This window comes from Pinus tabuliformis, chromosome 5_1 (genome assembly GCF_031772625.1).
Source record: "Pinus tabuliformis cultivar Carrire ecotype Pingquan chromosome 5_1, CPIR1, whole genome shotgun sequence".
NCBI lineage: Eukaryota > Viridiplantae > Streptophyta > Pinopsida > Pinales > Pinaceae > Pinus > Pinus tabuliformis.
In genome coordinates this window covers 309,577,788-309,596,223 of record NC_142305.1, presented here as the reverse complement: position 1 = coordinate 309,596,223, position 18,436 = coordinate 309,577,788, and the positions used below count along the sequence as shown (strand labels likewise).

The 18,436-nt window shown below is 38.6% G+C and overlaps 1 protein-coding gene across 1 annotated transcript in view; it reads right to left on the bottom strand.

Moving 5' to 3' along the window:
* Window positions 1-207: 207 nt before the first annotated feature.
* The window catches only part of EBS3 (Alg9-like mannosyltransferase family), a 126,337-nt gene continuing 108,108 nt past the window's right edge, over window positions 208-18,436 (bottom strand). Inside the window, exons 6-10 of the mRNA XM_089432118.1 lie at window positions 2,396-2,510; window positions 2,097-2,235; window positions 1,277-1,473; window positions 971-1,060; window positions 208-828 (exon numbers count right to left, since the gene is read on the bottom strand). Of these exons, the coding sequence (XP_089288244.1) occupies window positions 682-828; window positions 971-1,060; window positions 1,277-1,473; window positions 2,097-2,235; window positions 2,396-2,510 (688 nt within the window). The 3' untranslated portion in view covers window positions 208-681. The remainder of the gene's footprint in view (window positions 829-970; window positions 1,061-1,276; window positions 1,474-2,096; window positions 2,236-2,395; window positions 2,511-18,436) is intronic.

Below are 18,436 nucleotides of genomic sequence, written 5' to 3'. Positions count from 1 at the left end.
CTGAGTCGTTTCTTCCCATTTCCAAAAAAAAAAAATTTAAAGAAATTATAGTTGGGACAGAGTATGTGGAACATGTAACAGTATCAAACGGCAAAAAGGACAGCTGGAGCACAACAGGAGTGGTTTTAAAGAAAAGCACTAGAACTATAGCCCACAAACACTAGATAGCTTTCAAACCACTTCAATAAACCCCATGGCACAGTTCAGTGACTTAAAAATGGGACTATTCAGCCAAAGAAACCTTTCCACTGTTCCACCCAAAACTTTCAAGAATGGAAGAGACTAATACGCCATAATATTTCCATTCTCAATTCGTTCTGAACTATACTCATTCCATATTAACTACACTAGATGCCATTCTTGAGAAAATTGAACTCTACTTGACATCAGCTGAGTGAGAAAAAAGATGGAAATTCCCACCTTCTTTGCAAGTAGTTGTAAGGCCTAGAGTTATCAATTTAAAATGAACCATCCCTAATAATTCTTGGATTATTTCATCTCATTTTACCTTCTAATACCAGAAACCAGTCGTCAGTACAAATAGAAAAAACCCACCGATCCTTAGTTGAAAACCATGAGAAGAAAACTGTCATACAAAACAATATTGGTTACCTTCCCGAAATGATCCTAGCTAACTCCAGATAACTTCAATAACAGTGTTGAGGACTCTCTGGGAATGATCTAACTTTCTCCAGATAAATATGACTTCTTTTTAAGTAATCTATAGGTTCCAAACACGTTCCTATTTTCCCATGCTCCTGGTATTGCAAATCCACGATAGAGGACGGGTGATTTGTCCTTGTCTAGGAATGGTAATTCAAAGATTGTCTGCATCCAAAAATCATCTCATCACGAACAGAGATTAAAGTACCATATTCTCTAAGACCTGAGCTACAACATCACTGCAGAAACATATTTCACTATTATCATCTTACATAGGTGCTAAAGAACATATCTATAAATTTAATACCTCCCACATTGACGAATCAGATCCACGAGAAATGTGCACCCTTTTAACGTCAAGCTCCACAAGGAAGTTACAAGTTCTTAAATCCATCAGCTGTCATCAGCATGCCCACCAAGTAAGTAGTTTCACAAATAGAAGATGCAGAAAAGATGTCTCTCCATTTGGAATCTCAAGCTAGATATGAAGTATTTGTTGTTCCTACCAATCAAGAGGTCCTAAATTGATATGGTCACTACATGCATGATTCCTCCTCAATACAACATGCTCCTGTGCAGATAAAAAACCAACTTGCGGAGGAAAGGTAATTACATATTGTTTATCAGATGCTTTATTTCGATTGTTGAAATATGATGGAGCAGATGCAGTCCCACCCAAAGTTTCATTGAAGGGAATTGGGAGTAGTCCTCTAAATCCATCATCAATCCATTGAACTTCAGACACATTAGCATGCAAAAAGAAAGATGAAGGGAATCGATGCCATTCACTCCCAACACAGAGAACAGATTCTGCAAGATTATCAGTTGAACATCCACTTGTAAGTTATTATTCATAGAATAAGCAAATCACCACTTTCATAACAAATCATTTAATTTCTTAGAGGGATAGAATTTTACTATGAATATTTCTAGTCAATATCCTAATGTAGATGAAAACTTCTGGTAAACTGTGTGTTGTGTTCATTGATAGGCCCAACGTTTCAGGTGAACACTTCACCCATTTTCAGGGACATTAAGCTTTTTTGATGATGTGAAGAGTGCTAGATCAAGTTAAATAGAGTATGCAGTTAGAATATAATCGTTAGGGTAGGTGAGAATCATGAGCACTCTTCACATCTTCAGAAAAGCTTAATGTCCACGAAGATGGGTGAAGTGTTCACTGGAAATGCTGGGCATATCAATGAACATAACACACAGTTTACCAGAAAAGTTGTCATCTACATTTAATTCCTGTCCATGGCAAAGAAGTTTTGAGCATAGAAGATGAAACACCAACTTTCCATAGACATTTGATTAGTCATCTTATAGAGAACTGCCATGCCCATCTCCAACAGATATCTGAAGAAATCCGTCTTAAAGTTTTAATACTAATTAGTTGAAAAACATTCAAGTACAAGCCTGTTTCTTCTTACCATTGGGAACATTTCTCAAACCAGCCAAGTGTTTATACATATCCATAGGAGCAGAATACCCATACAGCAATGCATTAGTCCTACTGTGGCAAACGGCCAAGATAATACCAAGCGTGAGAGGCCTGAGAACTTTTGCAACCTGCTCCCATTTACCAACCAAAAAGTCAATTGTAAGTTCTAACAAATGACAGTGTAAGCTTGTACCGGACAAGTGCTACATATCGACATTTGAAAAAAGCAGACAATTATCAATCACAATAAGAAGATGATAGATATAGCAAGGAAGATCCAAATTATACCTGGACAAGAATCGATTCTTCATACACTGCATGAAACCTCTGGACTAAATCAGGAAATCTCTCTATCACAGCCGCTGCAGCAAGGCAGATGAGAGGATATATGGGATATAAAAATCTGTTTCCAAATCACAGATGAATAGAAGCCATCATATTGCATCCAAGGACTAGAAAACTTACAGTCTATTAGCCTTCTACCCTGAGCTTTTTGAAAAGAAATTCAATTTAAAAGGATATTATTCCAGTCTTGCATGTCACATTTTGAAAGGATGCCAAGGGTTCAAAAGGGTGTGGGAAGTAAAGACTTTCCCTTGAAGTCCAACAACATGTTCTCATCCACATATTCAAGATCAGCATTAGTGGAAAATAGATGAGGAAATGAGGAAATGTGGACCTGGACTTCATGGACCTTAGACACAGTCATCTTCATGGAAACCACATATTTCCAACTAGTCCAGAGGGCCAAAGGAAAAGAATAAGATACTGATAATATTCAGTTAAACAGTTGAACAAAAATTATAATCGATATAGAAGCATGGAAGATCCATCCATCAGTTAGTTCTTTATTTTCCTGCAAAAATATTAGAATTAAGTGAACCAAGTATAAGGCTTAAAAACTCGAACAATTTGTAGTATGTACCACTCTTCTTACTAAATATAGTTGCACTTAGTGGACCAGGAGTCGCAAAAATCACTGCACAAAATTCTCTATGCAGTGAAGAACCTCCTGGCCCTCTTCAGGAAGGCTTCTAAATTATGATTTTGGTCGTCTTCTCTGTAGAAAGGTTTCATCTCAATTTTGCATGCAGCATTTTCAGATTCAAAGAAAATCATTTAGCAATATTTCAGGCTTCAACACTTCAAATCAAACAAAGAAACAATAAAATATGTCTTGGATACCAGAGATTCTAGAATTGATTGCAAGGTCTTCCTAAAAATAACAGCTTTTGCCCGTTAGGAGGCAGAACTGGGAAATTACTAGTCTGGACAAAGAAATTTTGATTTTGATTTTGACCTGTCAGGCTCTGGCCTCAAGATTAACTCTGTGTTTGTTAGGCACCCTCATTCTCACTGTAGCTTGGGAGGTCCAAACTGGCCGTTGAGAGGTGCAACCGATATAGTCAGCATCATATAGTCCACAATACAGGCCCTCTTTCCAGCAAAATTTCTGATATAAATTTGCTACTATGTTCAATACATGACCTGGCAATGACTGGTCTATACATATAACTTTATGGATACAAGCAACTTTTAGCAGGCACTGGAATTTTGTTTAGCAATTCTAACTAATAAAAGTCAGGACCTTATGCTTCTATGCCAAAACAGGATAGCATGGCATAAAATATGGTTACCAAGGTGCATGCGAATAGGTATGAATACAAGTGCCAGTGCATATAGAACTGTTGATGTTTGTATCTCACACAGGTACTTCTGCACAGGCCTAGGTGTCTAGGAATGCAGAAGTCGCTTAATAGACCCTTAACCTTAGTAATTACTTTGAGTACTAAGTAATTGACTTTTATAAAGATAAAATGAGTTAATCTAATGAAATGCAAAGATTATTTTCATGTGAATTATATGAATCTCAAACCGCCAATCATTTTGGAGATCAGTGTTGTGGATTTGGTCAATAACTCAAGCTTATAAAGGAAGGCTAGGCCAAGGGAGAAGACACACAAGACATCTTGACCACAAGACACGGTGATTGAGTGAAGGACTTCCATTCAAGTGTACCAGGCTCAAAGAAGATGTAAGGGGCAGCAAGGGAGATCCAGATCAGACAACAAGATCTGTAGAGGGCTTGATCAGCTAGATCAGTTCTAGGTTCTTGTTGTATGTATTTTCCTCAGTGGGCCATTGTCCCAGGAAGGAAACCCTTGTAAGTTCTGAATTTAATAAATGGACTGATTTGAAGGGAAGAAAATCTTGTGTGCATATGATTGTGAGATTGGTACATTAATAATAATTTTGCTTCTGATGTTATAATTATTAAAATCCTAGCTGTGCTTTTACTCAGTAGACGTGCGTAATAAGTGTTTTTAAGCAAGGAATCTGCTAGGTAATAAGTTGCAGGTTGTTAAGGTTAGGAACTTATCAAGAACACTCTTAAATTTAGGTTTGCACTGTGCAGTTTCATTTCTGGCTTGGAAGGCAGGACCAGGAAATTACATATCTGGACAACTAATTTTTTTATTTTGATTTTGAGCTGGCAAACTTTGGGCTCAAGCATAACTGTGCTTTTTAAGCACTCATATTTGCACTGTGGCCTAGGTCTGAACTGGTCATTGAGAGGCGTACCCAAATAAAGTTAGTATTATAGAGTCCACAAGACATGCTCTCTTTCCAGCAAAGTTTCTGATATGCATTTTCTCTTATTTACGATACATGACTTTACAATGACTGATCTATACAGATAAGTTGATTACTTTAGGGATGCAAGTGAGTTTTAGCAGGCACCAGAATTTTATTTACTGATCCTAAAGAGTACGAGTCAGAACCTTGTGATTCTTAAGCCAAAACAGGATAGATTGGCATAGAAAATAGTTACCAGGGTGCATACATTTGTGCAGGTATGAATACAAGTGCCACTGCAGCTGCAAACTTCTGAAAAATTAGGTTTGCAGTTTTGTAAAGGCAACAGAATGTTATAACAAAAACCTTTGTCGGAAATCAGAGATGGAAGGCACTTTATCACTTCATTATGCTTAAAACATAAAACAAGAGCATGAGAAAATGAGAGAGAGAGAGAGAGAGAGAATGTAGAACAATGCTATAAATGAAGAAACAAAATTTGCATAGACTTTAAGAGTTAACTCATTTTACCTTTTCTTTTCCCCACCCCTCGCCCCACCACACCCTTACTTCCCCCTTCTAAAATATTCACAATCAATTTGAGCACTTATGAAAGCTTGATCAAGTATTGGAATTAAGATGTTGTATGTATGTAATTTGGATATCTATATTTATTCTCTGTTAAACTCATTTTTGGTTTACGTGTGTTTCTGTTTTGAATTATCTGTTGTGAGTATCTTTGGACTTTTGCTACCACTATTTAAGTTTGTTATAGGATAATCTTAATGGATTTCTATCCAAACACATTTGGCTTGCAAATAGTTAACAATCTTTTGATTCTCTAACAGTTGAGATAAACATTTACCTTTATTTTTCTTTGACATGAATTCAAAAAAGGAGGGAACCAGATAGCTTTGTTGAGTGTGGCATGAGTGTGTCTAGCGTCAAATTGCATATTGGCATTGCTCCTTGCATCTTGATAACCAGTCTTGTAGATTGATTTGATCTTGTGGACTGATATATCTAATCATAAGCTACAGGAGGCTGATCTGATTCTACAGCTGACTGATTTTTGAGCTACATTAACTGATCTTTGTTTACAGTGGTATTTTGGAGGTTCTTGCTCGTCAAATTTGAGGGGGTTGGTTTGTTATTTCACTGCTTTGTTGAAATATAAAACTAGTTTCAGTCTTCATAATGACATATGTAATCATGATTTTATGTATTTAATGTAAAGAGAAAAATAAATTTATTGTTGTTCTTGAGGCATGGGTTTCATGCTCAAGGGAAATTTATTTTTAGGCCAAGCACCCATTGAGTGATTCTAGGTTTGTCATAAAGTCAATTAAGTCATTGTAATGTATTGAAGACCCATTTGGGCATGGTGCATATTGTACAAAAAATTATTTGAGTCAAAATAAAGTCAAAAGACCCTCCAAGACCTCGTCATGGTGCAAAGATCAAGTTGGCCTACACACATGGACAAGTTGGCCTAAAAAGTGCAATTCGGCCTAGTGGAAGACATATATAAAGGAGACTTCGACCTCACTTGGAAGGGACACATTCACTCACCAATTCGTACAAGGAAGAGCAAGAAGTGAGAAGAAAAGAAGGACTAGAAGAAGACAAGAAAAGCAAGTTTTCTGATTTAGTTTTGGGCTATATTCCTCCACACGTTCGAAGGTTAGGGCATCATCTTGCAGCGGTAGAAACTGAGTCGCAGATACTTCAAGAAGGCCGAGTTTTTGGTCAAGGGAAATCCATCTTGCAAGCCGAGTTGATGAGAAGAAGGTCTCATCTCTAGCGAAGAGAAAAGAAGGACAAGGTCTCCATTATTCTCTCACGCATGCCACTTAGGGTTTTTGCAGAAGAATCTACTGGAAGGACGAAGTTGCAGAAGAATCTGCTCGAGGGGTCGAAGTGGTAGAAGAATCTACTGGAGGGGTCGAAATTGCAGAAGAATCTACTGGAGGGGTCGAAATTGCAGAAGAATCTACTGGGCAAAAGAATTTGTTTAAATTGTAGGACTTGCTACAGGAAAAAGCTCATATTTGACTTGGTCTTGGAGGGTCTTGGTCAAGGGTTATAGGTCTTGAAATTTGGCAATCGAAGATTCTATAAGAAGAAAAATTCTTGTGGGTTTTCCTCTCAAGTGGAGAGGTTTTGGCCCTGGATGATCACCTATATCATGTGTCCTATTGTTTCATTGTTCTTTATGGTTTGGTAGTCGTTTGATGAAAAGAACATAATAATAATCAAGGAGAAAAAGAATCTAATTAAGATAAGTAAAAAGACAACACAAGCAGTTATCAAAGAAAGAGAAATCACCTAATCTAGTTGCCCTAGATTTCTCAACATGGTATCGGAGCTAAGGTGACTACATCAAGGAAATGCAGCTTAAAGAAGGATACTCAAGGGCCGAAGCACAAGAAGATCATCCGGGAAACATCAAGAGCATCAATCATCAAGAAGGACTAGCCCTCTCATCATCTTGAAGAAAGTAATTAAGAGCATCAAAGAAGACCTCAAAACCCTAGCTCATTCAAAGAAGGGTTATTCAATTGAAGCATTCTTGGAAAGTTTATAATCTTCATCTCAAAGGAAAGAAGACCTCAAGGACCCAAAATCCAAAGAAAGACCCTACATTTGAAGTACCTCGGAAAAGCCATCACATTACACTATCATCTGAAGAAGCAAGAGGTGTTGTCGGCATCATCAAGGAATCAAGGTGATCTCCCTCTCTTTGAGCCAAGGATCACTTTTGAAAGAAGACATCTTCTATATTAACATCATCATCAAAATCAAGAAGGCATCAAGTTGAAGATGTTGTCATCAAGGAGTATCTTCACAAGTATCTCTATATTTATGTCTGAATCTGCTATCAAAATGACTTCATTTTGCAAGGAAAGCAACAAATTGGTTGGGTCAACAAACTATCTTGCATGGAAAAAGAGGACAGATTTGATCCTCAGAGAAAATGAAGTCATTGATCATGTTAAGGGTTTTATTGTCAAACTGCCAAAAGAAGAAGCTCAAGCTCGAACAAAATACATGAAGGGGGTAATAAGAGCTCAAAGAATCCTTATAGAATCTGTTGGATGGTGTTGTCATTGATGTCAACCCATGGAGTTGATTGGGTTTGACTTTGACCAAAAATACTAGTCATTGATGTCAAATGGTTAATGAACGCTTCCTATTAACTGTCAGATTACATCAAGATGGCAACTCTATTGTTGGATGGTTGAAAACCCAAGTCCTAGGGTTTGGGTTCCCTAGACTGAGGATGTACCCTAACCTTGTTGAGGGTTTTTGAAGGGTCAAACCATTGAGATTGAGTTGGAGATCTAGGTCATTAGATTCTCCTCGAAGATATGTTTCAATTGATATGTGGTACACCCCATGGTTCCTCTTGGTTTGAGAGAAAATTGAGTTTGAAAATGAAGACCCAGTTTTGTGGACTAAAACCCCAGGGGGTAGAGACATGACACCTTATTCACCAATGGTTGTCAATATATGACAGGGGTTCTCACCGTAATATCACCACGTATAAGTTGAATAACATCAAGATCCAAAGGTAGTAAACCAATCATTGACTTCACACTCAAGTAGGACCATATGCACTATTGATTCTTTAACATAAATATTTAATTTAAAAGTTATTTAGAATCTAGATGGATATATTATTCTTAAAGTAAAAAGTATTTATCTATAAGACCTTCATCATTTTAAAATACGTGAATCCCACAATCCTGCTTCCTTAAATTACAAGGCTCATTTAATGTATAAATTTGAATCCTTAAATTCCTAGTAATGCCTACTCTAACGTCTACCTAATGGAGCCCTTTAACGATTATTTTTCAAAGAAACTTAAAAGTATCTAATCTCCAATGGTCATAACCTCAAACAGCACCTTGGTGAGCATGTTTCTGACTTTGACTACTATAGAATTAACAAGACTGCAAGTGATCTAGATTATTGACTTGACAACGACCATAACAGTTGACAATTTGACCTTAACTTGACATTCACCATTAAGACACTCAGACCTAGACATAACAAGTGTGTTGACACAATGACCATTGATATGACAAAGACCTATATTATGTGTGTTATAGCGATGGCATTTAGCATAATAGTTCTTATGACTTTCTAAACAATGAGATCTCATAATGATGTAACATTCATGTAATGATTGGTGACTAGGCAGACTTGTGTTTTTCTGGAGAATCTATCACTTAACATGACTTAGCAATATTTTGAGCAAAACATTGCTCTTGTTACCTTAATCACTGAGGATGTGACAATAGTTCTGTGTCTGATCTATGACAGTGTGTCAGCATGCATTAACTAAGTATATTGAATGCAACAGCTAAGCACCTAATGAACTTGACTGGCAACATGACAATTGCTTGATACCTTAACATGACAAGTAATATGACTATATGTAATGGACAGCAAAGTAGTTGTGAACAAGTTTGTGTGACTGTTTGTATTCTCTATTCCTTTTGATGGCAGTAATGAGACTGTAATTTCTTATACAGTGAGAAGATAATCCACAGCAAGTATAATACATAAACTTTGACTTAACATAATTACATGACCTTGATAGTTGCTTAACATAACAATACCTTGATTATGAAGTGAGACAGGATTGACTTAGTGAACATTCTATGAAGTTTGACTTTGACTTTAGTGCGACATGATAGTAATACCTAAACATGACTTTGAGTTGATACATTAATTCATTTGAATAAGACTTAACTATGACACATGGTTTGGAACAGTGAGTTTACATCTAGTTGACAAGTGTCTTTGACTATACTTGACTAAGACTCTATATGACAATGTTGTATTACAAGTGTTTTTTGACACCTAGATAAGACATTGACCTTGAATTGACACCTAACTTTAGCATGACTAATTGACTTGACTCATAGATTAAGAAACATTGACATATGCCATTGATGACCTTGGGTATGACCTAGGAATTTGTGTACAATGACACAATTGTAACCTTGCAGGGCAGCAGATCTTGAAGGCGTTATCATTCAATTGTATAATATATTGATGTGAGCAGAAGTGTTTACATGTACGCTGGTAGCTCTCCAAGGGCAAAGCTTGAGAGCATTGTTTGCAGGTCATAGGGATAACCCGAGGCACCTTGGTTTGTGCCATCATTTGATAGCAGTGCCAGATGGTTGAAACATTGTAAGCGGTTTGGAACAGTGAAGCAATGTGAAGAATGATTATATGAGCGGTTTGGAATAGTGAAGCAGCATATGAGCCTTGATGCTTATTCAACCGTGACGTGCAGTGGTAGCCAACGTTGTGAGCTCTTGATGTTGAGTAGTGATCAGATGTGCAGTGATCTACGTGTGCAGTGACAGTGATGTGCAGTTGAGTAGTGACTTTGATGTGCAGCATTGTGCAATGATGAGTTTGGATAGTATTGTGCAGTGTGGTCAGTGGCTACTAGGATTTGACAGGTAATAGCAGTGCCTTCTTTACAGCATTCTTACATTGATTCAGAGCACAAGGGGATCCAGTCTGAAAATTGTGAAACGTGATCTACCGACTCTTACGGGTGATTGGAGTCACCTTCGGGATGTGGCCTGAGAACACTTGAGGGTCGCAGGGTGGTGCTAGGGCAAGTTGTGCCTTGCACGTGGCATTGTGGTGTCCATTCAGTTGTGGTTGATAAACTAACAGGGCAGCGAAGCATCCTTTCCGACAGCAGCTGGTAAACAGAGTGTTGGGGCACTCATCAGGTTGTGGCCTGATCTACAGGGCGTTGAAGTGTCCTTCTGGTTGCAACAAGATATTAGGATCTAGTAGCGTCCTACAGGTTGTAGCCAGTGAATTAGGGGGTTGACGCCTCCCTCAGATATAGCTGAAATCTTGATGTAATGAATTTTCTTTTAATAAGGAGAAGACAATTACTAAAGAAGCATTCGGTGGTTTTTGACCCGAAGGAAATTTTCCACCTAAAAACCTTTGTGTCCTCTATTTTATCTTTCAACATTGTTGTATGGTGTTGTCTACTCTTGATTATTGTTTATGATCATCTGAAGAAGAACAATAATAATAAATGAAGATTAACTAAAGCTCTGAAAAAAAGATTAAAAAGTGTTAATTGCTAAGAAATACTTAATCACCCCCTTTCAGTATTTCCAACAGAATCAATCAAGGATTCTCTCATTCCATATGTAGCAAAATTGGAAAAGTCAAAAGACATCTATGACAAACCAGTAGAGCTATTCTCCATAACTACTGCTGGAGAAGTAATATCATTGAGAACCAAGCTCTACAAGATGAAGATACCAAAGGAAGAAGGAATGGCCTCATACTTTATGAGAGTATCAGAAATACGAGACCAACTACAAGAGTTGGGGGAAATCATGTATGATAAAGAAATGACCATCGTGGTACTCACTGCACTACATGATGAATGGGGCAACTTCGTATCAAGCATCTATGGAAAGAGGTCACCCCATTCAATGAACTTTGGTCATTGTGTAAGATTGAAGAAACCAGATTGAAAGCAAAGAGTGATGTGGGACCAAGTGAACAAGCTCAAGCATTTGCTGCCATGGCTAAGGGAAAAGGAAAGTTCGGAAAATTTGGTCCTTAGAAAAAGAAGAAGGATATGTCGAAGATCCAATGTTATGGCTATCAGGAATATGGGCATAATAGAGTGTCTGAAATTCAAAAGGGACGACAAGAGGAAAGAAATAAATGAAGCCCATATCACTGAAGAAGTGGAAGAACCTGATGAGAAGAAATCCAAAGGGATAGATCTTCACTATTAGGGTTTCTCCTATACATAGCAAGGAGAAGTAGGAGGTGAAAAGACCTCCACCATGGCAGTCATGGTGAAAAGCATTATGATGAGATGCGTCTTAGTAGAAGATGGCATCATACTAGAAGCATATCGTTGAAGCAAGAGCTCATGACATCATTAGAGAAGCTCGAAAGAATAGTTGAAGTACAAGTCTACATGGATGTAGCAATCATCATATAAAGGAAGCAGCTTTTGGTAACCTCATTGAAAGCATATATAGTACATATAGTTGAAAGAAAGTCATCTAGCATGATAGAAGGAATTTATCATACATCATCATCATGAAAGGAGCATTTGTTGGATGAGGATAATCTAGATCCTATGTTGGAACCTTCATTAGAATATTCACCTCTAATTGGAAGAAGCGTTTCGTTGAACATTCCACCCTATGTGGGATACATTATTTAGAAGGATGATGGTATGGTGACAAAGGAGTGCAGCAGGACAATATTATTGAAGTACTCTCAATCATGGAAAGGAAGTTACCAAAGGAAGTCTAAGATGACCAAAAGGAGAAAAGAGGTATGTATATATTTGATAGGTTAAGTCATGTCATCATATAGTTGCAGATAGTTTGGGTAAATGCTCTATCTCGTGAGCATGATCAAGGATCCCTTCCTTTGAAAAGATGCATGAAGGCAAGGTTCACATATTGACAAGATGAAATCAACATAATATCTCCTCATATGGCATATGAGGTAGTTGACAAAGATGAAGGAACCATGGATGAAAGTTCATGTGAAGCAATATGTGAAGAAAGAAAGAGATCGTGAAAGATGCAACTATGGTCACATAAGAAAAAGGAAGTCAACATCCGATGACTAGAAGAATTGATCATGACATCTCCATAGAGAAGAAGACCATGATAAGGTCTATAAAGAAAGGAGACCCTTGAAATATGAAGTCTTCGAGATGTGTTTATGAATGTGCATGACATTGATGTTGCAAGCAAGCAAGATGTCATGATGAAAGGCCATCACAAAAGGTAACTTTGATTTGATGTTCAATTTTTATTTTTGAACAACATCACCTACAACTAGCACTCATGTGGTTGGATGAAAGATCCTAAAGGAAACATGACTTGGAAGAGGTAGTTGTATGATGAAAAGCTAGATGTGGACTAGAAGATCACTTTCCGATGAAGAAAAGGATGATATGGCTAACATGGTTCATAAAGGAAAGTGATGGATGGTCGATGCCCTACAAAGAAAAGATGAAGGCTCCATCAGTGTTGCAGGAATCGCCCCCCCCCCCCGGATCCAAAGGCAGAATCGTGAATCGTACGGAATCGATCCGGAATCCCCACAGGAAGCGCGATTCCGTTTTTGAGGTGGCGCGATTCCGGGTTAAAAAAACGATTCCTGCCATTTGAGGTTGCGGCCCCCCGGAATCGCGGTTCGGGAGGCGATTCGGGCAAGGGGTGGCGCCACGCAACCTGCCCGGAAGCGCACGCCACCCGCACGCCACCCAGGCGCAACCCGCACGCAACCCGCGGAGGCAGCGAATTAAACGTATTTTTTTTTTAATTTCTTTTAAAATTTAACTTAACTAGCATGAGGGGGTGGGTTAGGGTGAGTTTAGGGTGACTTTAGAAAAGAATAAAGCCCCCATTCTCTTCTCATTTTCTCACTTTGAGTTTATGAGAGTTGGAGAAGAGAAGAGAGGAGAGGAGAAGAGAAGAGAGGAAAGGAGAGGAGAAGAGAGGAGAGCTTGGAGGAGTGAAGAAGGAGGAGCTAGGAGAAGGAGGAGGAGCTTGGAGCAAGAGCTTGGAGGACTTCATCTACAAGAGCTAAAGAGGTAAGTTAAAACCCCAAACTCCCTTGTTTTTTTGAAAAAAAAATTGTATTTTTCTCCTCCCTCTCCTACTCTTTCCCATTGTTTCTACTTGCTCCTTTATTTACAGGTTGTCCACCACCTATATCCATATTCCAAGATGGTGTTCTTTTGGCTTCTATGTATCATTCCACTCTTGGTTTTAATGATGGCAAGGGTGAGGAATAGAGGGGAAGAGGAAGGGGATGAACTTGGTCCTAATAGTAGTGACCCAATGTATGATGAGGAGGAAGGGTTTGAAGAGGAAGGGGATGAACTTGAAGAGGACACTGAAGCACAAGATGGGAAAGGTACATCAAATCCCTTGTGGAACTATGTGACCAAACTTGAAGGGGGAAAGGGTGGTGGATCTTACAAATGGATGTGCCCTCATGGTTGTCATGGAGGAAAACCATATACGGGTTCATATACCCGTCTGAGGAGGCATCTTTGTGGGGTGCTAGACAGTGATGAAAAAAAGGGTTCTGTGGGGGTAACCATTTGCCCAAACATTTCAAGTGAACAAAGACAAAAATACATCAAAATAGAGATGGCTGCACAACGAAAAAACAAGAAACAAAAAACTCATTCTGAATCAAGTGCAACCTCTAAATTTGGTAGTTGCCCATCTCCTCATGGTACTTTTGCAACCTCTGGAGGTAGAAAAACAATAGAGGATTTCCTTAATGTTGCTGGGAGGGATGATGTGGATGGAAAGATAGTCCGTTTTCTTTGTGCTTGCGGTGTACCATTCAATGTGCTTCGTTCTCCCTATTGGCATGAAATGGTAAAGGCCATCAATGAAGCCCCAAAAGGATACAAGGCCCCCAACTATGAGAAAGCTAGAACAGTGTTATTAGAAAGAGAAAAAGCTAAGGTTCAAAGAGCTTTGACACGTTTTACACATGAGTGGGTGGATTCTGGGGTATCCATTGTATCAGATGGGTGGACAAATATTAGAAACCAACATTTGATAAATGTTCTTGGTGTTTCTTCTAGTGGTGCAGTATTTATTGCATCTCATGACTCCTCCTCCATCAGTGCAACTGCACCAAACATTGCAGATCTCCTATTGAAATCAATCAAAGATGTTGGTCCGAATAATGTGGTTCAAGTGATCACAGATAATGCAGCAAATTGTAAGTTAGCAGGAAAAATTATTGAGCGTACTCATCCACACATCTTTTGGTCTGGGTGCCTGGTTCACACATTGAACCTTTTGATGCATGATATTGTGAAACACAAAGATTGTGGGTGGATTGCTGAGGTTTACAGGAAAGGGAAGCAGCTCATTAAATTCATCACAGGGCATACAAGGGTAAACTACTTCTATGGCACTTACTCCAAGTTGCAATTGCTTAAAATTGCAAAGACAAGATTTGCTAGTTATTACCTCACCTTTAGGTGGCTAATGAGGGTGAGACAAGCTTTAACTAATCTGGTGTGTGCTGAAACATGGGATGAAATTAACACTGACACAGATGGTGCTAATGAAGTCAAGGACACTGTTCTTGACAGTTACTTTTGGTCACAGGTTAAATATGTTTTGCAATTCACCAAACCAATTTATTACATGATCAAGTTTGCAGATTCAGATCGACCAGTAATTGGGGAGGTGTATGAGCAAATGGATAGCATGTTGGGGCAGATTAAAGACATTGTTGAGCCTAGAGATACCACCTTGTACAATTATATTCGTGAAGAGGTGGAAAAACGATGGGATATGCTAAATGTTCCATTGCATGCATTAGCATATGTTTTGACACCTAAATACTATCATCCATCATGGCTTTCAAAACCAGCACCTGGGGGGGGAGTCAGGAAAAAACCACACCAAGATAAAGAGGTTCACGAAAAATATATGGCTGCATTGAGTAGATTAATCCCTGATAATGAGGAGGCTGCATTGGTACGGAGACAGGTGAGCAACTATACGAGCAACACTGGTCCATTTGGGAGCATGCATGCAATTCAAGATCGAGAGCATTTTTCTGCTCTTGAGTGGTGGAACATGCATGGAGGGCCTACTCCACTTCTACAGAGTTTGGCATTGCGGGTGCTATCACAGGTGGTAAACACTTCTTCTGCAGAGAGGTGTTGGAGCTCTTATTCTTTCATCCACAATGTTAAAAGGAACAGGTTGAATTTAGACCGGGCAGAGAGCTTGGTTTATGTTCATTACAACTTGCGATTGTTGTCCCATTACTGTGAAGATGCAAAGTCTAATAAAGACTTGTTGACTTGGGACAAGAATCCAGAGGAGCCCAATTTGGAGGATGGAGTGTTGCGACTAGAGCAATTAGAGGATTCTCTTATCCAGGTATGTCCATTGTGGTATGAATTTTCCAATTTTCCCTTATAAAGCATTTCTCTAATTCATGTTTTTAATTTTTTTGTTAACTAGTGTTTTTTTTTTGCATGAATTTTTTGAGCGATTCTAGGATGATGACACGGGTGTTGATATGCCACCACCCCCACCCCCATCTGGTCCCTTGGTTTCTAGGTTCCATGGTTCAACACCAACGGCAGGGGGTTCTTCTTCATCAGTTCCAGTGCCACGACTTACACAGGGACCATCTTCTTCATTGCCACCACGTGGAGGCCCGCCATCACGTTCTATTCGTGGTGGAAGGAGGAGAGATTAGTAGATATATTCACAATCTACTTCTTTTTGTCATAGATTACTCATTAGACTTGTAGACTTGTGAATTTGAATTTTGAACCTTTTTGGCTTGGCGGTGACCAAGTGACATATTTTGTAAACATTATTATTTGAATTTTGGACATGACAAATGTTGACAGTTGCTCACTTGCTAGATAAATCATAATATGCTCTATGTTTTATGTTTTATAATATGCTTAAATGTTTTATGTTCTATAATATGCTTAAAAATTTGATGTATGTTTGTAATAGCTAGAATATAGATGATTGTTGTACATACTAGTAACTACAATGGAATCATGGATGCCATATCTATCTTGATTTATGCAAAAATATGCATGTTTTCATGTCTTCTACAATTAATTTGGTATTTGGGATGTTTGGTTTGAGTATAAATGCAAAAAAATATAAAAATATATATATATATAGCAGACGCTTCCGCGGACGCTTCGCTTCCTAGATTTTTGGAAAATGACGCTTCCGCGCTCCGCGCTTCCGCTTCGCTCCCGCTTCGTGCAACATTGGGCTCCATATTGAAGAAGATGAAATTCATGACATCGAAAGAAGGAGCCCCCAAGCAGCTGATAATCCCATGATCTCAACCAAAGAAAAGAAAGTTGTTGCAAGCAAGTCCCTAAGTTAAGAGGTAGCTTGGACAAGTCCTTGGATAATAGGGAGCTTAGGAACATTCCTTTTAAAGGAATGGGTACATTCCTTCTATAGGAATGGGTATATCTTCCCTAGTTGAGAGGGAGAGATAGACACATTATTCTTGTCCTCACTTCGTGAAGAAAGAATGGAGGATTGGGTAAGCATCTAGCATCTGATCCTCTTTAAGGATGTCGTAGTCGAGGAGGACCGATATTCTTTGAGGACTGGAAATCCAAGATAAGAATAGTCCTGGAAGGGCATACCCTGTGAACACCCGAGTGGGGTATGTGCCTTAATAGACAATGATGATAGTGTCTATCAGTCATTGGTCTCGTCAGCATTGTGCTCTGATCTTGTGGAGAGATAGAGTTGTTAGTCAAGGTCTTGCTATGTAACAATGTCGGTTGATTTGATGCAAAGAGATGGCTTACCAATCTGAATTTTCTTATGAGAATTCTTCAAATTAAGGATGTCCAAGTACCTTGTGTGGATTATGAATACCTCCCTAGTTAAGAGGGAGTGTTGAAATATGTAACTAGTTCGGTCTTCATAATGACATATGTAATCATGATTTTATGTATTTAATGTAAAGAGAAAAATAAATTTATTGTTTTTCTTGAGGCATGGGTTTCATAATCAAGGGAAATTTATTTTTAGGTCAAGCACACATTGAGTGCTTCTAGGTTTGTCATAAAGTCAATTGAGTCATTGTCATGTATTGAAGACCCATTTGGGCATGGGTACATATTGTAAAGAAAATTTATTTGAGTCAAAAGACCCTCTAAGACCTCACCATGGTGCAAAGATCAAGTCAGCCTACACACATGGACAAGTCGGCCTAAAAAGTGCAATTCGACCTAGTGGAAGACCTATATAAAGGAGACTTCGACCTCATTTAGAAGGGACACATTCACTCACCAATTTGTACAAGGAAGAGCAAGAAGTGCGAAGAAGAGAAAGACTAGAAGAAGACAAGAAAAGCAAGTTTTTTTATTTAGTTTTTGGCTATATTCCTCCACAAGTGCGAAGGTTAGGGCATCATCTTGCAGCAATAGAAACCGAGTTGCAGTTACTTCAAGAAGGTCGAGTTTTTGGTCAAAGGAAATCCATCTTGCAAGTCGAGTTGATAAGAAGAAGGTCTCATCTCTAGTGAAGAAGAAAAGAAGGACAAGGTCTCCATTATTCTCTCACACGTGTCACTTAGGGTTTTTGCAGAAGAATTTGTTGGAAGGACAAAGTTGCAGAACAATCTACTCGAGGGGTCAAACTAGTAGAAGAATCTGTTGGATGGGTTGAAATTGCAGAAGAATCTATTGGGTAGAAGAATTTACTAGAGGTTAAAATTGCAGGACTTGCTAGAAGAAAAAGCTCAGATTTGACTTGGTCTTGGAGGGTCTTGGTCAAGGGTCATATGTCTTGAAATTTCTCAATCGAAGATGTCAGGCCAGGAGGTAACTCCACGAATTGAATTGTGTTTTTGCATTAAGATGGAACATGAATATATACATGGAGAGGGAGACAATTGGGTTTCATCCACCAATGTCTCTTTGTCTTCCAATTCTTTTTATTTTTCTATTCACAATATTTACATGGATTTACCTAATCCCAAAGATTAGGTGTCAACATTCCCTCCCTTAATCTAAAGGGATGTTGGTGATTCCAAGCATCATTCTAAATCTTTCGAACTTTTCTCTTCCAAGTGCTTTGGTGAAGATGTCTCATTTGTGGAACAATGACGTTGGTGGGTTGTCTTGTCCTCAACATGATGTCGAATCAGATGGTATTT